Below are 25,144 nucleotides of genomic sequence, written 5' to 3'. Positions count from 1 at the left end.
TTCTTTTAGACAGCCTAAAAGGAGAATTACTGTTAAAACACATTAAGATCAAAATATTGACTGTAAACCCATATCAATGTTAAGAAACCGAGTCAATTTGTATATATACAGTTTATTAAAATGTTGATAACTTAGTCTTCTTTGAATCTAAAATCTCACCTTGGTGTTAAATTTCGGAATAATGGGTGTAGACGTCATCAGTAAATCAAGATATTGACTGCCTGATAACCCTTATCTGATTTGCCAAGAAGCAAAGCAAAGAGCCGCCATGGAATCCACTGAGAAATATGCGATCCCCTCCAAGGATCATATACACCTCTCTACGGTATCAACTAATATTTGGCAGTTTTAGAAGCCGTGACACTACTGCATGCACTCTCTCCTGAGTTTGTCGTACTTGGAGTGGGTAATTCCACATAACCCCCTTTCTTAACTGAAAATTCGACTCGTTTAGCCACTTTGGTATTAATGAAGAATAAGCTTCAATTGAATACTTCAACCTTTTTATAATTAACTTCTTATGTCTAAATTTCAAGCCTATGGAAAGAGCAGTGCGCAACCATCGCTGCGTAAACCACCGAGCTTCCCGTATTGTCGACAGTCATGTTCTCCACCAACGAATGTGGCGTCATCGGTAAAATAATGCTATGACGTCGAACGACGTTGCGATCACTTGCTATTTTTCTTCACAAAGGAAGAAATTGAACGACGATATGTCAATTTCAAACTTTCCAACTTAAGAAGATCGGTTATTCCGATAGGGAGACAACGGTTCTAGGAAAAAACGCGGCAAACATTTTCGCCGTAAACATTTACGCCGTAAGACATTTCGCATTAATTTTTGTAATTAATCAATGGATGATGAAGGGTATTATAAATTCATTAAAAAGGAAAATCTTTATTAAGGCGAATTTCATTGATACACGAATGTCATTGATACATAACATAAGGAAATCATTTAAAAATTGTGCAAATTAAAAGAGATGCTGCTTAAATAATTAACTTTGTGCTGCGGATCGTCAATTCAACAAATGCATCAGTTAACATCGCTCATTGCAAGAAATTCTAATGCTGTGAAGTATTTAATTTAATTTAGTGTTTCGGTTAATGATGAACGTAAGGCCCTTTAAGGCACTGAATAATCTGCTTTAAGTTAATTCTGATTTGCCAAGAAGCAAAGCAAACAGCCGCCATGGAATCCTAAGAGATCTCATGCCAGTCCCAAGCCTGGATAAAGGAGGAGTATCCGTCAGGTGAGGGTCGATGCTCTGACCATAAAAAAAAAAAAACGATTGTGATCTGATGCCTATACGATCAATAGCTACAACATGCCGGCTCGGACGGTATCCGGAGAGTTCATCGAAAAACAGTTTACCGAAAGACAATTCATTGAAGGCAATTCGAACAACAATTCATCGAAAAAGCAATTCACCGAATAAACAATTTATCAAAAATCAGTTTATCGAACAACAATTAATCGAAAAAGCAATTCATCGAAAGGCAATTCCCCGATAAAGCAATTCACCGATGAGCAGTTAATCGAAAAGACAATTCATCGAAACGCAATTGATCGAAAAACAACAATTTATCGAAAAATCAAAATTAATCAAAAATACAGTTCACCGAAAAATGAATTATAAGACATGTGTGGGCAAAGATGTGTGTGCAATTTTTTTTTTTGGTTTGTTTTGGATTATTTTGAGAGGTATATATCTTTTTATTATCCTACTATTTATTACTACTATTTATCGTACATCGTTCGGAAAGCGATTTTTTGGCGGGGCATACTGGTTGCAGTGATGAGATGTTAAAAGAACATTTCATAAAGGGATTTCATCCTCGTGAAATTTTTTAGCTCATATTCTAACCGTTGATGAAACATGGCTTCATTGCTATGTCCCACAGAACAAACAATAGTCAATGGAGTGGAGACACAAAGGTTCTCCATGGCCAAAGAAGTTTCGAACCAAACGGTCAGCAGGGAAAGTTCTTGCCATTGTCTTTTAGGATATGGATGGTGTAATTCTTACCTTTCAAGAAAGGTGAAACTGTTACAGCAGCTCTGAAGGAATTGAAGGAGGTACTGAAGGAAAATCGGTTCGAGAAACTAAGCAGAGGCGTGTTGCTTTTGCAGACCAATGCACCTGCTTATGAAATCCAACAGACAATATACGACTTGGGATTTCAAAATCTATCTCAAACACCATATTCACCAGGACTGGCCCCAGGGCCGGCCCTAGAAATTTTGTCGCCACGTGCAGTAGCATATTTTCCCTCCCCTTCCCCTTAAAAAACCTCTTTTACTTAATTGTTTATACACAAATATAAATATACGCAAAAGAAGAAATCCATCGGAATCAAATCGGAACTGCGCGGTGGCCACAAGTAGTGGGATACGCGCAGTCGCCATAATGTGGAGTTGCTCCATAATGTTGGAAAATGAGGCCCTACACATTCTCAATCTGGGAAAACACAAATTTCTCTAGCATATTTAGGTATGCCACTCTCGTAATCGTCTCCTCATGGAAAAAATCGCTCAACAATGAGATCATGCATGATCGCATTGTTAAGCCATTTTTTCGAACCAACTCGAAAATTCCAAATCAGAAAAATCAACTTTAAGAAACATCTCATCTCTGGAAAATGAAAGACTACAAAAAAACTTGGCGTGAATGTATTAAAAAAAGTCCTCCATCCTAAACTTATTTTCTACAAAACTGCAGAAACCGAGAAGAGAAAAATTGTACAGCTCATTTAATGAAACTGCTGAAAAGGTCTTCAGCATCCTACGTTTATCTTATCAAGGTTGTCAAGCGCCTTTATCAGGGCGTTTAACCTGAAGGTGAGTTAGCCTGTCTCATACGAGGATGGAAGGTTTTTTCTCTCTGAAACTTGGTTTTTTCTTACCGAAAAACAAGCGAACCGAATTGGAAAAACACGCAGAGATTTAAGACCAGTTGCTTCTTCCTTAATTCAAAACAACTCACCCAATTCCAATTTCCTTGAGTACTGTGCTTTCTAACTGTGATCTGCCGATCACTGGCATCCTTTAAAAGTCGTATGAGACTTCCAACCGCTGCTCATCTAAATATAACACCAGATGAGTATGCTTCTAAAATGTTTACATGTTTTTTTTTAATACTCTTTATTCATCATTCCTTATTTTATTATTTTCCTTTCCTAGAGAATGTTTTAGCCTTTTATTTATTTTTTAACAAACTGCACCGATCACCTCCTCAAAACCCAGAAATATACCCACACATATACTCTTCAGTATTCTTAGCCTATTCCTCCCCTTATTAACTGCAATTACTTGATTTCGAGGTTATTCGGGAGATAAGTGCATGTGGCCCTCCTGTCGTTGAGAAATAACAGAAACAGGAGTAAATAAGTGAAACGTGATTGAAAAATCTTCAGGAATGAATTTTTTTCAAGTTTTCCAATATTTTTACTCTGAATTCCTGTATATTTTATTATTATATTGTGAAAAATATTTACATCAAAGAATCAATTTATTATTATTAGTAGTAGTAGTTGTAATATTAATGATTAATACTATTTTCCCTCATTCTCCTTAATATAATGATTGTTGGTTTAGTAATGCTGCTTTACTAAGAAATAATTACAGAACAATATGGATTCTTATTGTTTTTCTTGTCCGATTTGCATATTTCCAGGAGGAAAAGCCTAATCATATCAGTATTAGGCCTACTAACTTACGTTCAGTAAATTTATTTATTTATTACATTTATTAATGAAAACATTTTATTTGGATTCCGTATTTGAAACTTTTACAAAAAATGTCGAACCCTTCCAGTTTTCAGTTCAGCAATAATCTACAATGAATAGTGTCGAAATTATGTATACAATAATTGGCAGACTTAGCAGAATTGGCAGATGTTTTCAGAATAAGAAGCTGAATGTACGGTTCAGTTTTAGTTCGTAATGGATCACTTGTATCATGCCATTTCCGTAAAGAAGTTCCTAAATGATATTAGCAATTTCGCTCTGACTAGATGAAATTTAATGAAATTTTTAATGTCAATCGACTAGACTTATTGTGACAAAATTTGGTAGAACGAATTTCTTAGCCTATTCCTCCCCTTATTAACTGCAATTACATGTTTTCGAGGTTATTCTGGAGATAAGTGCATGTGGTACTTCTGTCTTCTCTAGAGATAAATCGCTTACTGTACAATGAAGCAGGATGTACACTTACATTAAATGCTCTAAAATGCAAGAAAATAATTATTATGTTTCAATGACCACTTAAATATGTTGTTTGTATCATGAGTAACGTTCCGCATTGTTACTGAAGATTTTTAAGCAATACTTTGCAAGAAAAATGACTTTTCGATGAATTATGAAAGAATTCATCGAAAAATTTTCGATGAATTGTTTTTTCGATGAATTGTCTTTCGATTAACTGTTTTTCGATGAATTTGCCTGTAACCGGCTCGGACGTCGCCCGCATCGACAAGGTCCGCGATACCAATTAAGCGATCGGGGGCTGAATCGAAAAGTGGGATACCGAAAGGAAAAAGAAACTGAAGCTAACAGAACTATTATCAGTAGGTGGATGGCAGGAAGATTAGAATTAATTCTCGAGGAAATGAAGAGATACCAGTGTGATATACTAGGACTGGTGGAGTTGCGATTGACATCAGCAGGAAAGATAAATAGATGCGAAGTCATATGGTCATGGCATGGCATGACAGCCAGCATGAAGCAGGAGTTGGTTTCCTTCTCAGGCTACAAACCAGTCAATGAGTGAATCACAGCAGCAAGATTTCAAGCAAAACCATTTAATATATCAATTGTCCAGATATGCGCACTCACATCTGACAGCACAGATGAGGATATTGACTTATTTTACAAAGATCTGACAGAGACAATAGAAACAATACCAAAGCAAGATATACTAATTATTGAAGGAGATTGGAATGCCAAAGTCGGAATATATAATGATGGTTTTGAAAGAGTTGGTTGGAAAATATGATTTCGGAGAAAGAAATGAATGAGGTGAAAAAATGTTAGAATTTGCGGTGGACCACGAGATGATTATCTGTAACACAAGATTCGAGCAAAAGAATTATAGAAAATTGATGTGGCGATTAAATGATGGGAAAACCAATAATATATTGATATGCTTATGATTAAAAGAATATGGATAACACCAGAACAACAGTGTGGAACTTTTCAAGGAGAGGATATAGACCCGGATCATAGTTTAGTGATTGCAAACATCAAGTTGAAATTAAGAACTAAAATATAAACTCCATCATCAGAAACCAATAGAGAAATAATAAGTGATGCAGAAATAGGAAGACGGTACAGAACAGTGTTAGAGGAGAAACAAAAAAGTGTAAACAAAAAATAAAAATTTGAATCTAAGAGTGAAAGGAGCAATGAAGGCGATAGAAGATGCAGTTGATGAAACAGAACCAGAAGAAGAAAAGATCAAGAAGAAATTAATTTGACAAGAAACACTGGAGTTAGTACAGGAGAAAAGAATGTTGAAGATAAGAAGGGATACATCAAAACATATAGAGGAGCAATATAGAAGAAAGTGTAATGAGGTGAAAAAAGCAGTCAACCAGATACGATGAAATTGTTAGAAGCCCAGTGCAATAATATAGAATATGGAGAGTATAAAACTAGGGAGATATACAAAATGATTAGAACCATTAATTGAAGGTGGCAACCAAAATAGACCACAGTTAAGACGAAAAAGGCAAAATGTTGATGAATAAAGATAAAATTGTACAGAGATGGACATGACACTGTAGTAAGTTATATGAAAAAAAGCTAGATTTAGATAGCGTTAGGAAACTGACTGAAGAATTGAAGCAGATATCACCACCAGGTAATGAGTATGATATGGAATCTCTTGATTGATATCGCGGACCTTGTTGATCCGGGCGACGTCCGAGCCGGCATGTTGTAGCTGTGGATCGTATAGGTATCAGACAACAATCGTGTTTATTCTTTACCATCGGAGCATCGACACCCATCTGACTGACGCTCCTTCTTTATCCAGGCTTGGGACTGGCATGAGACCCCTAAGGTTCCATTGCAGCTTTTTGCTTTGCTTCCTAGCAAATCAGAATTAATTTACAACAGATTATTCAGTGTCTTAAAGGGCTTACGTTCATCAATAGATCCCGAAACTTTAATGGTTGACTACGAGAAAGCAACTATCAACGCGTTTTCTGACATATTTACATCAACAGCTATAACAGGTTGTTTATTTCATATGGCACAAAATCTTTATCGCAAACTTGTTGCCATTGGTTTGAGTTACGCTCTCAAACAGATGCTGAATTCAACATGAAAATGAAATACTTCACAGCATTATCATTTCTTGCAATGAGCGATGTTAACTGATGGATTTGTTGAATTGACGATCCGCAACACAAAGTTAATTATTTACGCAGCATCTATTTTAATTTGCACAATTTTTAAATGATTTCCTTATGTTCATTTGAAAATGAAAAATGTAAACATTCGCCTTAATAAAGATTTGCCTTTTTAATACCCTTTATCATCCATTGATTATTTACAAAAATTAGTGCAAAATATCTTACTGCGAAAAGGTTTGCGGCGAATGAACCTATGGCGAAAATGTTTACGGCGAATTTTCCGGCCACGGGAGATAATCAGAAAGGAGGGAGAGAAGAAAACTTTAAAGTGAATATCCCAAGCTGTTGCGATGGTATGACTGAATGGTACTATTCGTGCTTCATGCAGACAAGAACAATACCGTTCCGTCATACCATCGTAACGGTCAGTTCTCAATACGGTAAAGGCTTATGCGATTTAATGGTTTATGTTGGAAACATGGAACTAGTGGCAGTTCCTTGATAGACGAAAAGATCACGTGTACAGTGATCATCAACGGACGTCACTTCTGAACACAGTAGAATGAAATATTTCCCTGTGGCGGAGAGCACCATGAGTACCTCAGAGCTTTACGCTTCACGCAGACATGTGCTAGATGCTCCCTTCTGTATATTTCCATGCTAAATCTCGATCGACAGACTTGGAAGAATGCCATTTTTTAGTCTTTCTCCAAAAAGTCATGAGCGCAAACATCTTCAAGGAGTTCTTTTACCAGGTTCCAGGGATATGGAATTTGGTTCGGGAATTTCTAGGTGACGTCCCTATCTCGCATACATACCTCCTCCCTGCTGCGTGTACTACATCTAGTAACTTGATCACTCACTCTCGTTGCTTCCATCGCATGCCATCTCAGGTAATTATTCATTAGTAACTGCATTAATTCAATTTATTTTCTTGTGGAGACACTCCTTGTTTGCATTGTTAAAGTTTCCCCATAATTATTCGCACTTCACTTACCAAGCATCTATCCACATAAGCCTTTCGATTCCCTCGCATACAGCAGCAACAAATTGTGTATATTTTGTTCTGTTTTGCAAATTGCAGGTAAAATGCAATATAGCAATTGCATTTCACCTGCTACCATCAGCAGAGCCCTTTCCCGTCCTTTGATAAAAGAAAGACACTTAAAAATCAAATCACTTACTTGAACAGGAGCACAGTTAAAGAAAGAATACTGTAAGAGCTGAACTAAAATGTTTTTCTGGAAGAAAAGAAATTCAGTATTATTCGACAACTAGATTCACTGCAATTAGAGTACACCTTGTAGAATGAGAAGGAATTCCCAGAAGATGACACAAATAACTTTATTTCTGAGTAACAATTTTGTAAATGTAAAATACCATGATTATGTAAAGAAATAAAATCTAGTAAACGAATAGCAGACATTAAAATAATCCAACGAAAGATGAATTAGAGCCAAGAAAAAATAAGTGGTTCTTATACGACAGCTTATCTGAATGATACTTGACACCTGTTATAAAATTCTGTAGTGCCTCTTTCCTAGAAAGAAAAGGTACTATAAATATTTTTTTCTTTATTCCAAAAAAAAAAAAAAAAAACCTGACAATCACCTTATGATTGACACTAAAGAAAGTGAGCGGAAAGACTTTCTTGCTTGTTAATGAGATACCATTTCTAATGGGCGACAGAGAATATCATCTCAGACCATGTAAACCATATTGTATTTAATTCATTTCGAGACGAAAAAAATGTATTTTTAAATCGTGCACTCAACTACATATACACAGTCAAAAACTACTGCCTATTACTGTAAAGCATATTTCAATATCCATCCAGCTTATATAGAAAATAATGGCTAACCACAGATTTAGCAAGATCTCCTTTTGTACAGTATGCAAAAGAAATTTCCGCTTATCACACATTATTGTATTGAATTCGGTGTTATGTTTTTCCAAAAATAGTACATCAGTAACCACTCGTCGTGAAAATATTCCACCTAGACTGCATTAAATTCCATTAGTTGGAATAGAGAGCAGGCAAACGTGGCATCTCCACGAAATTGCGAGTTCTTTGGAAGACTATTAAGATCCTTTATTTATATAAAGTTAGAATATTGAATGCTTATATGAAGAGTTGAGAAATCTTTTTTTTTTCTCTGCCTTAATGGGAACAGAACAAATCCATGTTATATGAGAAATCTTTAAAGCAAAACTAGGCGACTACTTTATATCATTACATATATTCCCAAACACTGCAGAATGAAAACTATTTTCATACCCATATTAAACCATTTTAAAATGGATGAGAGCATTTTCGATGAAGATCTTAGAAAAGCTTCATATCTTATAACGCAATCGAGAAGAAATGTATGACCTACATTTCGGTGTTACGTTATACATACAAAAAAGCTAAGTTAAAAATGAAGGTCTGTGGCTCTCGTGGCTAAACAGTGACATGAAACCTATACGTATATAGATAAAAATACACACAAAAAATGTGACAGCCTCTAAAAACATCCATGTAATCAAAATTTTATAAAAGAGTATATAGAATAAAAAAAATCCACTCATGAACATAGTGAAATAAACTAGACTATTAGAACAATATAAAACGAAGGGAGAATTAAAGGTGCATATGATAATAATAAGCTAAGAAATCGATGAAACGGCGCTTCCTGCACAGACAAGTATTCAGCAATTTGCCAGGTTTAAAGAACAAGCAACTAGTTGACAAATGTAAGACACTTCCAAGAGAGGGAAAAAAATATTATAAACTTAAGGTAGGCCTGTGTACCTCACTGAAAATGACGCTTGCCTCTTCTGTGCTTGGTCACTCGAAGTTAAGTTTAAGTTAGACTTAAGTTCAAGTCTAGTCGCCGACTGGAGAAACTTTTTCTAAGCCTTTCTTCGACCGGTTCCCGAGTTAGTCGATCTCTTGCACGGGCAAGCGGGTTTTTCCTTCCGAAAACTCGGATGTTCACCCCGCAACTCAGTCTCCAAAAGCTAGATAGGGTATAACGGTCTCGCCTACTCCCTATAAGGGAATAAAAGGCGTTAGCTGATTTATTATTTTTTTATATAAACTTAAACAAAACATATCCGATCTTCGAAAACTACACACAAACATTATTTAGACGCAAAATAATATACTTTGGTGCTCTCTATAACACAAATATCTGGATACAAACCTGCGTGTTGGTTCAGGTGTTGCGGGGCTTGCATATCGTGGATTTACCGAAGTAATCTGTTATCCTTATCAGTCGTATTGTATGGAAGTGAAATCTGGACAATAAAAACAGACTTACAAAGACTAATAATAACAGCTGAAATGAAGTTTATCAAAAAAAACTATAAAGTATACTCTATTTTATCACAACAGAAATGAAGAAATTATGAAAGAATTTAACCAGAAATCAATAATAGAAAAAATTAAAAAAATATGAACATAAACGAACAATTTATACTGGATGGAACACGTTGAAAGAATAAAAACAGTAAAATTACCAAAACAAGCCATAAATTAGAAACCACTAGGAAAACGAAAACAAGGACGTCCTCGTAAGAGATTCAAAGATGACTTCTAATGCCCGAACAGGCTACACTAGGCCTAAACCCTTGGCCAGCATGATGATGATCATGATGACCAAAGAAATTCATGTTGTGAACACCTCTTCCTGTGCATTCAATCTGTTGGCTGACGATAGACGGTTTTTACATATTATCCTTCGTATCATCCTATGGTCATCTCGGTATGGTATAACTGTTTGTTGACCTGGGACAATCTGCCGAACAGATAGGCCTGCAACATAACATCATATCACAACTCATCTTTCGGACTCCATCACTTTTCCCTTCTTGCAGCTATTTCACCCAGACACAGTTGAACTGCCGTGGAGAATCATATTCCTCCAATTTATAATGGCTGCAAACATGTGGCTCGTTTTATGGCACGATGCACCTTGCCTAGGTGGGGGGGTATCCGTTGGCTTCTTTCCAAGCAATATGTGTGTGTGTATATATATATATATATATATATATATTGCTTGATAATATTTAAATTATTCACAATATTTAAATTATTCAAAGGTGCAAATATAATAGTAAATTTGGAAGAGGAGAATGAGGCTTACCTCCTTCGACTACAATCATATAATTCTCGAAAACTCTGCAGAAATCTAGACACTCAGTAGATCGTCAAAGCTGTTTCCCATTGTAAACATGGGGAAACATTTATAACTTATTTATAGAAAATTATATATTGAAAATTTTTCTATATCGGTGTCCTAAACCCTTCTATTCACACTTCACTTCACAGATGAAACTCAACAAACAAAAACAGCAACTGATGACAAATGACAATGTCTAATTGGATTGGTTGACGTAATACCTATTCACAAGCACTGATTTCTGAGTGCTATTGTCTCAACGCATAGCCTGCCCCGTCTTCTTAGTGGTTTAAAACCACTGGAAAGCTAAGAATTTGACTTTTCAAAGAGCTCAAAAGTGTACGTATTTGTGATCACACACCCGAACTATTAACGTGAATGCGATGCAGTGTTTATTCTTCGAAAACTGTCATTTTCGCGAAGCATAAGCATACCTTGTTTAATTTTAGGAATGAATCGAAACCAGCGAACTATTAGGGGAGTCTAACAGGAATAAATGCAAAAGTATAATATCGATGGGTGTGCACTGCACACCTAGCACACCCTGAATATACCCCCCAGATATATTATTATTATAATTATTATTATTACGTGACACCTCAAAGGAGTCCAAAGACTCATCGATAGAGGGCACCTACTCTACAGATCTCCTCATCTAGTACTCATCCACCAACTACAGTGAACCGCACCATCTGCACGAATGCCTTCTACTGCCCACTACCACAACTAGTATTTTTACAGACAATCAAAAAGATACATGCCCGCAGCCCTTTTGGCTGGAGAACGGATACGCTAACCACACAGCCAACCAGGAAAGGAAAAAATAAATAAAAAATAATAATAATAAAAATAATTTTAAAAAAATGTGTTAAAGATACCAAGCTCTTTTAAACCTGGTTTTACTCCATTTTCCCATGTAAGCAAAGAGACAAACAAGTCAAGTTTGCATCTGCAAGTGTTGCAAGTCTAGCTGATCCTGCGTGTAGTGCAAGACCAAGGCAACTTGTGGTAAATTGGTAAAAAAACCAAACTCTTGGTATTTCTAGCCTGGCTCCCACGGATGAGACCTCAATAAAGGTCGAAACCGGTCTGTGTAGTGGCCCCTTGCCCTTAATACAAAGCATCATACATCTCCTCCAGGAGATGTGCTTTGCATTAAGGGTAAATATTAAGATTAGTGATCAGAGCTTATTCTACTTTTACCATGAGTTGCCTTGGTCATGCGCTACGTGCAGGATCAGCTAGACTTGCAACACTTGCAGGCGCAAACTTCAAGGTTAGAGTTTGCCGTGAAGAGGACATGACTGGAAAGGGCGCTCGCTCGTTTTCTACTGTAGGAGATGTCACGTCTATGTTCCTCAAGACGAAGTGAAACAGATTTATCTGCGTGGCCAAAATTTCACTTCGTCTTGAGGAACATAGACGTGACATCTCCTACAGTAGAACACGAGTGAGCGTCCTTTCCAGTCATGTCCTCTTCTCGGCAAACTCTAACCTTCAAGAACAGCCACATCAAGTTGAGGAACGCACTACTAATTTATATATATGCAAGGATGAATTTGAAAGAAGAATTATCGAATGAAATGAAATAGTTCTGGACCCATCACATTTGAACAACAATCTAAGCTACAATTTGCCTGATTCCCATAGCGCAGTAATCCAGTACTGGCGCTCTAAAATTAGAGCTCCAGTACTGGAATAGAATAGTAACACTCATACTCAAATATGACTGTTACTATTCTATTTTTTCATTAAGCTGGAAAGTCCATGTTTTTTACCTTGTTATTTTTATATCTTATGTTTTTTTTTCTCACCTGAAGAAGTCGGAGCACCCATGAAACTAGTCGTGATGTATTAAAGATTTTTATTATACTTTCTCGGGTTCTAGTCAGTTAAATTTATTTTTATAAATATATATATATATATATATATATATATATATATATATATATATATATATATATATATATATATATATATATATATATATATATATACGTGGGATGTTCAATAAGTAATAAGACTAATTTTACAGTGGCGAAACCACTCATCACAATATTAATTTCTGTAGCATAAAGATATGTTGCTGTATGTATTAAAGAGGTTGATAGATGGTATACGGGCCGATGTGCCAGAGTGTCACGTGACTAAACGCAAGTGCTCATCGGCGCGCCTAAGAGGTGCGACCAGTCTTCGAAATGGAATCGTCCTTGGAACAGCGTTATGCGATTAAATTTTGTGTGCGTTCGCAAAAATCGGCATCGGACACTTTTACCATGATACGCGAAGCTTTCCACGATGAAGCAATGTCGAGGGCAAGTGTTTTTCGCTGGCATAAAACTTTTAAGGAAGGAAGGCAAAATGTGGAAGATCTTGAACGTGAGGGAAGACCTTCAACGTCCATCACAGAGACAATGAACAACACAGCAGCGATTATCATCAAGCTCGTCAAAAGGAAGCGTCCATTGCTGAAGAATGGCTTCTTATTGCACCACGATAATGCATGGCCACATATTGCTGGTTGTGTAGCGGATGTTTTGCAGAAGAACAACACAGATATCCTACCGCACCCTCCATACAGTCCTGATCTCGAACCGTGCGATTTCTGGCTGTTCCTCAGCTCAAGAAACCACTAAGAGGCCACCATTTCGAAAGCAACAAAGCATGTGTAAAAGCTGCGGAGGCGGTTTTGAAAGAACTCTCAAAAAACGGACTCTCACATGTGTTTAAGAAGTGGACGCAACGTTGGGACAAATGCATCGTGTCTCACCGTAGTTACTTGGAAAAAGACCATATATATATATATATATACATTTAGTACATTGGACCATATTCAGTTTGTACAATATATTATCGAGCAGTGTAATAAATATCTTGGTTACCAGTTACCACTATATCTTGGTTTTATTAATTATGAGAAAGCCTTTGATGTAGTAAAACTTGTGCAATACTTACAGGAGGAGCCATATCAGGATCATCAAATAAACATACATCAATGCAAGAGAAGCAATTCATAAGTTTCAGTAAGGAAATACCATGAGTAGACATATTACTTACTATTATGATAACGGAATTAACTCACGTAAAATATTCTTTATTCGCAGAATTTTCGCCTGAGTATCACAGGCATCATCAGTACAGGTACAAAGGCTAATTAAACAATAACTTTCATATTCACAGAGTGCCACCTAAGTAGCTAAGGTTAATTTTCCTAAATTTATTTAAAAAAAAAAGCATTTTAATGCTTCCAGTGATAGATTAAAACGCAAGTTTGATTCACTGGTGAGCCACCCCAAATCTAGCCATATTGTCAGTGATACAGATAGAGTAGTGATCAATGTGTCCAGGAAGATCTGCTCTGATCCGGTTAGAAGAACACTAGGCATACATCCAGTACCTTGAACTTCAACAGTCTGTACTTGCAGAGCATGTCATCAACACTAGACATAGAGTTCAGTGGAACAAGACAAAAGTCATTCACAAACGTCGACTCCTAATAGAACGGTTTACAAAGAAACATCTGAAACGTTACTTCACTCTTCTAACTAACCTAAACAGATCCGATGGTCTAAGTCTTTCCCCTTGAGGGAGATAGTACTCTATAAATCAGCAAATCTTTCCTAATTGGTAATTGTACACACACACACACACACACACACACACACACACACACACACACACACACACACACATATATATATATATATATTTTAAATAAATTTAGGAAATTTAACCTTAGCTACTTAGGTGGCGCTTTGTAAATATAACAGTTATTGTTTAATTAGCCTTTGTACCTGTACTGATGATGCCTGTGATACTCAGGCATCATCAACATTTATTCTAAAGAATATTTTACGTGAGTCAATTCCGTTATTATAATAGTTAGTAAGAATCAATTCATTTCAATGAAAACATTCAAACTTGATTGTGAAGAGAAAGGTCTGAAGATAAACGGATGATGTTTAAGCCATTTACCCTTTGCAGATAACATAGATGCGCATGAATTACAGACTCGTATCCATGAGTATCCAAATTGTTAGCAACACAGCTAGCATAAAGATAAATCTAAAGTAGACTCAAGTTATGTTCAATACCTATGTCCAACCAGAAATAATAAAAATCAATAATGATGAAATTAAACAATTAATCATTACATATACTTAAATCAAACGGATGTGAATGGAACAAACTATCATGGAGGTAATTAAAATACTCAAGATGCTTGGATGGAAAACATTTAGAAGTGTACCATTATTCCTGAAGAGAAAAGTTTTTAACCAATGTATTCTTCCTATATTGAAATATGGCTGTGAAACACAGACACTAAATTCAAAGGAAATTCAAAAATTAAGAACAATACAATTTAGTATGGAAAGAAGTATGCTTGATTTTCACAGACTGGATCAGAAAAGGAATACGTGGACAGTAAATCAAACAAATCTCCGATATCAGGAAGAGTGAAACATCTGAAATTGCAATGAACTGGTCATATTTCTCGAATGCATGTCAATATTTATATATTCACACCACTGGTGATAGAAAAGAAATCGCAAATTACAAAATATCCACACATCTAGAGAAATGCCATGTAAATATCAATAGATAACACTAATTTTCTGAACAATAATCTATCTTACTGGACGTTATAAGTTATATCTCTATTATACAATTTACCTCTGCACTTGATGAAAACCACACTGTCTTTGTACTAGCTCCAACTCTTCTAAAGCTGATGTCACGAAAAACTTTGGCTTCGGATAATTTAACTTGACATAAACTCCACGAACGAACTGGTTAGAATATTTCATGAAAATCAAAATCATTCTTACAAATATTAAATTGCATTTAGAGCAGCAGAACATAAATTTGCACTCTACAAGGAACATATCACTCTTCAGGCCTTTCAACATTTCTGTATGTTTTCACTGCAAACCCAAAATTTGATCGAGCGACCAGATTTGTACTATAAATTCGAGATAACAAGTTTCCTATATATTTAATGGGCGTTTCTTGTACAAACGACAGCATAATGCCTATTATGCGTTTGCTTCGTTTACCATATTGCTAATTAACGACATAGTCACTACATTTCCAAAGTTTATAAATCGTTTATCTGGAATAAGTGTAACTAAGAGCCAACCACTATCAAACTGAATCGTAGCATACCATAATTTTTTTTAGGGAAATTCATATGATAATTCTGTAATCACTTCTTCCGCTTCCTTTTGGTTTAAGCTTCAGCGTTCAATATAGACTATCCAATTTCGTTTGGCCCAATGCATATTTTTTGAAATGATTTTCAATATCTTACTTTTTTACTCTTCTCTTGGAATCAATCAATGGGTGACATTTCATTTTTATGTGAATTTCCAACAAGAACTAGTGTAATCCAACAGGACGTAATACAGCAAGTGCACTAGGGATTTGAGAATCTATAATGCTTTATCACGGAGAATATCATGGGACTAAGGAAAACACTTCACACCTCCAATATGCAGTATGATGAACTCGTACCAGGTGATACTAGTTATGCAGAAGACATTTTTAGATTGACACAACTGACACTCTGACCTCATAGCATTATGCTTCCACAATAGTTCCAACACAAACACAAGCATTCAGATTGATGTAGCTCCTGAACATATTCACAAACATCCATGCCCGCTTATATAGCACGCTTATATTCTTTACACACACACACACACACACACACACACACACACACACACACACACACACACACACACACACACACACACACACACACACACACACACACACACACACACACGCACGCACGCACGCACACACACGCACACGCACACGCACACACACATACACACACACACGCACGCACGCACGCGCGCGTATATGTGTGTGTGTGTGTGTTGAGGAACATTGACTCGGTTTTGATACATTTTATTTGTATAAAGAGAATTTAATGACTGAAACCGAGAATATTTGTAAGGTTTTAATGGTATAACACACTACAAGTTTCGGTTTTTTACAGCCTTCTTCAGGTGTCTTTTAAAAATAGGAAATTTTTCTATTTAAAATTTTCCTATATTTATAAGACACCTGAAGAAAGTAAGAAAGCCGAAACTAGTAGTGTGTTATACCATTAAAACCTTACAATTATTCTCGGTTTCAGTCATTAAATTCTCTTTATACAAATATATATGTTTGCTAAAAAGTCTTCGGATAAGAAAGCAAGTACTGGAAGGTTAGAAATTTATTCAGGAATCTGTTCACTTAGGATTTAGACTTTTGTCTGATTTAACTAAGAAATGGCTAGCATAAAAATAGAAAGAATTTATTAGGCGAATCGATCATGCTGATCTACGTGCTATTAAATATATCAAAAAGAACGTTGACCTCCTTTCTTTTACATGGCCACTTGACAATCGGTATTTTGTGAAGATATATATGTGAAGAAGATGACCGGTATACTACTAAAACAACACGCAATTGTTTCATGCATTCTGAGTAGAGGAAATAATATACAACTGAAATGAAAAAATACAGGAAATCTTACCTCTTGGTCTACCAAATTCTTCATCTTCACGTCCGGAGTAATACAAAGAGAAAAAAATGTGAGTAATGACTATTTTGTAGTAATGTCCATGGAATGTGCAATTTTTTTCATTGATGTTTAAAATTTCTCATTACCAATATATTAATTATATTGTATTTTACAGATTTATTCTACAATTTTTTTTATTACATTAAACTTTCTCAACTGCATTTGGTATTATTTTAGACAAGATTTACTTAGTATATCATTTAAAATTTCAGTGAAAAGATTTTATGAAATCGAAATAAAATAACTGATAATCATAACTTACCTCTTGGTGGTAACATCTTCATATCGTATCCAGAAGGACTGAGCCATTCAAAAAGAAAAATTGCCAGTGCTGCTAACTGAATGCTAATTAGAAGTATCATTAACCAAGAGACAGTATCAAATGGTTCTGAAATGTGATTAAATAATAATAATGAATATATGGACAACTTATAAATTATAAGATAGCAAATAATAAACAGAAAATCCCTTTAATACAATTTTATAATTTCTATGTAAAATTTTGTTGCATAAAGAAGGAAAGAATGCTTGTATTTCAAACGTATTTAAAAACATCTTTCCAAACACATTAGTGAGACAACCATTCATTTGTTTAAATTGTTCTTTGTGAATCTCCATTCTTCGTGTTTTAATCAGTAGGTATCTAGAAATGACTATTAATTTCTAGAAGCCTCTGTTTAATATGCCGAATCTCCTTATTAAGGTATATTCGTTCACAACTAACTACAACCGATTAAAACAGCAAAAAAGATAAAACAATCATCTCTACTTGTTTAATTGCGTACCAGAGGCATGGTTTAATATCCAAAGGAGGTAGAAGCAATGTCTGTGTAAGAAGAGCGATTCAAAGAAACTTTTCGGGGAAAAAAGAAAACGAAATCAAATGAATCGAACGAAAAAATTAATTCACAAACATGGCATGGAAGAATTGCTTAAAAAAGAACAAACTGAAAAGGGGAGAATACATACAACGATTGTAGTAAATACCTCCTGTATGACAACATATAATCAAAAGGTCATTATTCTTTACGTTTCTTACGCTTTATGGCATAGTTTATCACAAATACAGTTGTTCATCAAATTGAAAAGATACAAGAGCAGAATGGTTCTTAAAAGCAAACATAACATTAATAGTTACATAGGAAAAGTAGATATCAAAGATCCAACATTATTTCAAAGACGAATATGTGTGTAGAAACTTATGAAAGTTTCGTAAAGTTTGACCTGAGAGCTAACGAGAATAAAATTCTCGGCATCAGAGTTGCCTTAGCTTGCACTACTTGGGCTTGGACCGTTCTCCACGTGCCCGTATGCTCGCTTTTTCTTAGTGCAATTTTTTATTGTCGTATTCTTCTGAGTAGTGCAAACAAAAGTAACTCCTATGTCGAGGACTGTATTCTCGTAAGCTCTCGGGTGTCAAACTTTATTTTACTACAATAACGTTAGACCTTTAATATCCACTTTTTCCTATGTAATTTTACATCTCCGAAAAGAAGCAGTATGGCTCTTTCTTTAGTAATTAGTAGTAAAGTTAAGAGAATTATTAAAATGATAGTTCATACTGAGCTGAGGTGTTACGCATGTGCTTCATCTTTAATCTGTGCTGAGTGAGGTCCATCATAACCTGATCCTGTGAATTTTAATTCACAATATCAGTCGCGCTGTGTTCAATGCTTCTTTGAGCTTACCAATATAGCTATTTATTATATTCAATATGCAACATTCTTCCTTCGATAATTTATTTCTCATCCGTAGCATAATAAGCCAGACACCTGTCTGTGTGATCTCTTTCTCAACGCCCTTGATATGCATTGTTCCATGTATTGCACCCGAATGGCCCACCTGGGAGAAATACGTAGAATTATGTACCACATGTATGACATCTTTACACGATATTACCTATCGCGTAACAGTGACACATTTATCTTTAGTTTTCGTTTTGCCAATAATCTTTCCCTTCGCGTATAGTTTCATTTTGGTAAATAAATAGATTTCTGATGAAAAACGTCATAGAGTGTAAGAACACAAGCAGAATGAAAATCCTATTATTATCGTGAAAACACTATAGAATTTTAATATGAATAACAAAAACAAAGGCAAAAGTTTGTTGTTAATGAAAAAAATATCCTTCTCTGATTATTTTTCTTTTATTTGAAATTGAGATTCACCAGAGAGAAATGCATCAGAACTGCCCAAATTAAATTCCGTTAAAAAAATCAACGTAAAATTCTTCAGAATATAATTTAAAACTGTTTACAGTTGAAAATTGTGAATAGTTCCGCTGTTTTCAGGATTTCAGGTTTTTGTGGCAAAATATCACGTGATAATGACAGATTTCTAAAATTCACTGAGAGCTAGCTATCTAGAGGTGGTAGTTTGTCAAAAACACAGTAATAATTTTGGCAATACAATGGGCTTGAACCCAAAACAGAAATTATTCACTATACGAAATTTCATTAAATTCTGAAAGGAAATTGTCGTTGTTTGGAATTACGATTGAATTAGATAAGGTTACAAGACCAGTATATTATGTTTGCAAATTACGTTGCCTTCTCCAGAAGAATTATTGTTTTGTGTGATTGTTTTAAACCGCAGTTTCCTGAAAGAGAGCCCTACTGCGCAATTATAATTATCCGTTTGAAATATTCTGCTGAATTTTGGAAAATAAGTGATATAGTTGAATTAAAACTGAACACAACTTATAGTGATTATTGTAAATTCCCAGTTTTATTCAGTTCTTCGTAGCCAACCAGATAGAGTTTACTATACATAATTGCGACCCAATGTATTCACAGTGATTCCAGTAAAACGAAAACTGGTATGACTTCACAAATATTTGTAATTTATCTGAATATCAAACTTCAATAAATCCAAGCAGAATCCAGAAATAGCTTGTATGTTAATGAGTAGAATAACCTGAATGAGTTAAGTGTTTTCTCATTTTGCAAAACACTTGAAAACAAGACTAGATCCCTACACTCATGAAACAAGGGATCCCACCATCCTTCAAAGTGAAATAATTTTTTTAAAAGACTTCTGACAAGACAGACAAATACGTGTCATCAATAGAAAGCGGTACTGTAAATGTTTTAGTATTGTAGGTTTCATGGACGGAGAAGTGAAATAAAGGGTATCAACGTACTTATATATAAGATAGATAACAAACCATAAATAATTTTTTTTATTAATAAAATATAAAATTGTGTGAAAAAATACTTTTTATGGGAAATTAGTGAGAAGTATGGAATTCTTTTTTGTGATAAATAATTATTCCTAATATGGGTTCAAGTTTGGTGTTTCCACTCATCACAATCGACTGCAAATGTTCATCAGATAAGACTTGAACCATAAGGAAATTTTATATATTTCATATTTGAAAATGCTTTTTAACATGAAAAATATTGGTACAAATATGTACCAAGATTCACTGACTTATACTTGTGATACTTATGATTAAGAAATCCGTTGCATTCAAGACAAGGTCAAGTTTGCCATGAGTGCGATTTGCATCGGTAGCAGTGAAAGCTCAACATATCCAAGCGAAAGGGCATGCCTGGGTCACATTCACACTATGGACACAGAAACAACAATTTCACGATTCTTTCACTACATTTTTTTAAAAACCATTCTTATCTGAAGGGCCGTGGTTTTCCGACCCCCTGTTTTAATATATAAAATATATGCACAGCAGGCTATTTCAAATTTTTAATTATAGGAAAAAGAGGTGCATAGCAAATATCATTTAACATACCTCTGAGTATTCAGATTTCAAACAAGGCTATGGAACTCACATAAGAAAACTGCTTACGTATTATTTCATGATGCTGTTCATATTATTGTTATGGAGGAATCTTATAAATGTCCCACAGATTATCGAGATCTTTGAATTCACCCGTCGTTAACAATTAATTAACAACTAATCAATTCTAGTGTCAGTCCCTGAAACCTATATGAATTTCAAATGCTTCATTCAATTAAAAAAACTATAGTACATATTCATATACTGAAACATATTATACAGTAATCCCTCGATTAACGCTCTTCCGATTAGTGCGTTTTCGATTAGTGCGTCATTTTTTATACCTAAATTCGATCAGTGGGCCTACATACATCTTAAAAATAAATGTTACAGATTTTAAAAATTTTTATCTCTACATTTTTATGGCTAACTATTTTAAAAAATCACTCACCATAATGAAATAATTTAGTTACCGATTTAAAACATTTTACAAAGTTAATTTTAACGGCGTATAACACTACTTCCATGTACACTATGTTCCAAATTTTTACCACCAAAATTTATGTCACTGATAGTTAGCCAAAAGAGATTGAAAATATTTTTCGTACAATCAAAGTTTTCAAGCAGCAATGCTTATAGGCTGACCTTGATGAAGAGAGAAGCAGTAAAATTTGCAGAAGATTAGAATAGGCAATACGGCCATACCGTCGGTTGTATGAAAAAAAAAATAAATAAAATAACCCCCAAATTACGTTAATTAATTCTTTGTTAAGAAGTAGAATAATACATTTGTATTCTGAATATGTTTTGTTGTCTTTCAGCTTCATGGTTTTCCTTTAACTAGACCCTGAGACCTGCCCTAATTCTCTTATAAAAAAAATAAGGGTCATGAAAGAAATCTGGGAAATGAATTATACATTTTCCAATAGATTATTATATTCGATTAGTGCGTCTTCGATTAATGCGCCTGTTTTAAAGAACGCATTATCCGCACTAATCGAGGGATTGCTGTATATCTCTAATTCTTAGAAAGATTTGATTCTCACCAAGAAATGCCTTCGGGGAAATTATGCCAGTTCTCTTAGCTACAACAATAGCAATTCCTGTCTCAAGAAATGGGATGGTGAAATCCACAGCAGCCTGTCTTTCATAATTGATTTTGATCGATGTAACAACGATGTCTGCCCTATGCTCCACTAATTCTGCTATGAGACCGTTCCAGGTTCCATTCTGTTAACAAAAATATTAAGTGAAATTTCTTGATCAACAATTAAAATAAAACAATAGCAATATATATATATATATATATATATATATATATATATATATATATATATATATATATATATATATATATATATATATATATATATATATATGTTAAAGATACCAAGTAATTTTAAACCTGGTTTTACTCCTTTTCCCAAGTAAGCAAACAGACTAAAAGTCAAGTTTGCGCCTGCAATTGATGCAAGTCTAACTGATCCCACAGGTAGTGCAGGACCAGGGCAACTCGTGGCAAAGGTGGAAAAAGGAGTAAAACCAGGTTTAAAATTACTTGGTATCTTTAACATATTTATACCCAAGGTAAAAATACTTTCTACATATATATATATATATATATATATATATATATATATATATATATATATATATATATATATATATATATATATATATATATATATATATATATATATATATATATATATATATATATATATTGCTATTTTACTAAATTTTATATTGAGACTTTTGAAGGCATGGGAGATGAATTCCGCGAAAAAACGATTTATTACCAAAATCGCAGATAGGGGAAATTTTGGCGCTGGCCGAGCCGAAAGCAGTCAAACATTTGCAGTAAACGCAGGTAAAAAGGATTATGCAAATTTTACTCTGCGTACGTGACAGAAGCGCCACCAATTTCACTTAAAAAGAGACTGGGAACGTTCAGTTATTCGAATGACTGACGAATTCAGCTCAATATGCGTCCTACCTTACTTCAGGATGCTTTACTTGTTAAGTTGTTTTACCTTAAACAGTGCAATGCCGTAGCGGTCCTTCGGGAATTTAGAAGGCTTCATAACCTGCGTACAGGTCCTATGTCAGCTGTAGCACTGAGAGCTATGATTAAGAAGTTTGAAGAAACTGGATCACTAGGAGTTAGACCTGGCAGAGGATGGAAAGCAGTGCAAGAAGAGACAGTAACAGACGTTGCTACTTTGGGGTTCGACGACACAGAGACCAGTACTGCTCAAAGCACTCGTGCCATATCTCGCTAACTTGATATGGCTTATGGTACAGTCTGGAAAATCTTGCGGAAAATGCTTCACTTCTATCGTTATAAGTTCAGTCGCGTGCAAGAACTAACTACCGCAGATTATGATAAGTGCATGACCTTCGCGCTAACGTTTCTTGCTCGATTGGTGGTCGACAATGACTGGCCGTGGAGAATATTGTGGGGTGATGAGACTTATTTTTATTTGAATGGGTCGGTCAACACATACAACTACAGAATTTGGGCACCTAAACCTTCCTAAGCGATCCAGCAAGAACCATTGCATTTGTCAAAAGTAACCGTGCGGTGTCGCTTCATAGCCGATTTCGTAATAGGACCATACTTTTTTGATATGGTCGTATTACCCCTACAAGTCCTACAACCTGCTTCATTATAACCTGGAGTTATTTATCGACGAATGCTGAAAAATTTTGTCATTCTTGTTTTGCAGCAAAGACAAAGTTTAGACTCCATTATTTTTATGCAGGATGGAGCAGGGCCACAGATTGAACGTTCAGTACAGCGCCTTTTACACCAGCATTTCAGTAATGAGAGGGTTCTCAGTCGGTTCTTTCCGACGGCATGGCCTCCTCGATCCCCGGACATCGCTCCATGTGACTTTTGGCTGTGGGGGTATTTGAAATCCGTTGTGTATGTTGGTGGCGTTCCCAACTTGCATATCTTGAAAGAGAACATAAAACGGGCTGTTATCAACATCTAATCCGACTCTTTACGCTCAGGTAGAGCATATCGCACCGGATGCAATTTGTTGTACACAAGAAAGGTCAGCACATTAAAAATCGTGTATGTAATCCAGGGGACCCTGATTCTGATGCAAAACATTATTTCCTGTGAGTTCAATCACTACATTAATTTCTGTGTCTCTCGCAAGTTGTTGTTTTAGTTTAATTATTATTATTATTATTATTATTATTATTATTATTATTATTATTATTATTATTATCATTGTAACGCGTCACATATTTAGCTGGAATGAGTGACTGGGCTGCCGCTTACACCGTCGAATCGTTATTATTCCATTTTATTTGCCTTTAATGTAATTATCCGCTTGTTTTCGGCTCTGCCAGCGCCAAAATGTCCCCTATCGGCCACTTAGACTACTAAATCTTCTTTTTTTTTTTGCGGAAATCATCTCCCCATGTCTTCAAAATTCTCAATATATAATGTGGTCTCATTCCGTTTATTGGTTTTAGCTACAGATGCCTCGAAAGAGGGAAACTTATTTTATACCATCCTGTACATTAAAGGAAAGTCCGCGCGGTTAGCCTAGCAGCTGTGCGCTTCGCAGGCATATGCCTGGGGAAGGAGTGTCCTAGGTCCGATTCCTTTCGGTGACGTGAGGAGCTGAAGGATCTTCCTCAGCCAGAGCCAAATTAGCTGGTCTTGGACGGGGACAGTAGTGCTTTTTCTCCAGTTTATCGTGGGGTTTTTCATCCCGCAAAGTAGGTAAAACCGGTTTTGAGAACTCAACACTACAGAACATAGGATACACCGGGGAGTAGGGCTGATCACTTTATCCTGTGAATGGTTTGAGGTTTTGAGGTCCAATGACTAACAAACCCTGGACACTGCAAGGAAAAAGAGGGTAAAAGGAAGATTAGATGAGATAAAAGTATTTTGCTCTTGCAGAATGAAAGAGCTCAATTACTATAAAAATTAATCCTTTAACACCTTGAATTCCCCATGGGAGTAGGCGAGGCCATTTTATCCTAACTAACTTTTCAAGACTAGTGGGCAACTATTCTCATGAACAGTTGCTTTCTGTCTCTCCAATTCTGTTTAATGTATACACAAATAATATTAATCATTTCCGCTTAATAAGTAATATCTTCTAATATGCAGACTACACGGCCACTGCATCCATCCAAAAGTATGTAAATACATGTAAACAGTCTTCAAACACAATGTAGCATTTACATAATCGAAAACGGCATAAACTTTACATAGACTGCTGTTACAGTTTTGTCACCTTTGAGTTTGGACTTCAGAATTTAT

General features: G+C 35.3%; 1 protein-coding gene across 1 annotated transcript in view; it reads right to left on the bottom strand.

Moving 5' to 3' along the window:
- Positions 1-25,144, bottom strand: part of LOC150102940 (glutamate receptor ionotropic, NMDA 2B-like) — a 275,940-nt gene that overhangs the window by 131,658 nt on the left and 119,138 nt on the right. Inside the window, exons 9-10 of the mRNA XM_090398014.1 lie at positions 21,897-22,080; positions 17,374-17,499 (exon numbers count right to left, since the gene is read on the bottom strand). Of these exons, the coding sequence (XP_090254140.1) occupies positions 17,374-17,499; positions 21,897-22,080 (310 nt within the window). The remainder of the gene's footprint in view (positions 1-17,373; positions 17,500-21,896; positions 22,081-25,144) is intronic.

Source organism: Typopeltis vanoorti, chromosome 9 (genome assembly GCF_054136105.1).
Source record: "Typopeltis vanoorti isolate ZY-2024b chromosome 9, IOZ_Tvanoo_1.0, whole genome shotgun sequence".
In the NCBI taxonomy this organism is placed as follows: domain Eukaryota; kingdom Metazoa; phylum Arthropoda; class Arachnida; order Uropygi; family Thelyphonidae; genus Typopeltis; species Typopeltis vanoorti.
This window is presented reverse-complemented; position numbering and strand designations above follow the sequence as displayed.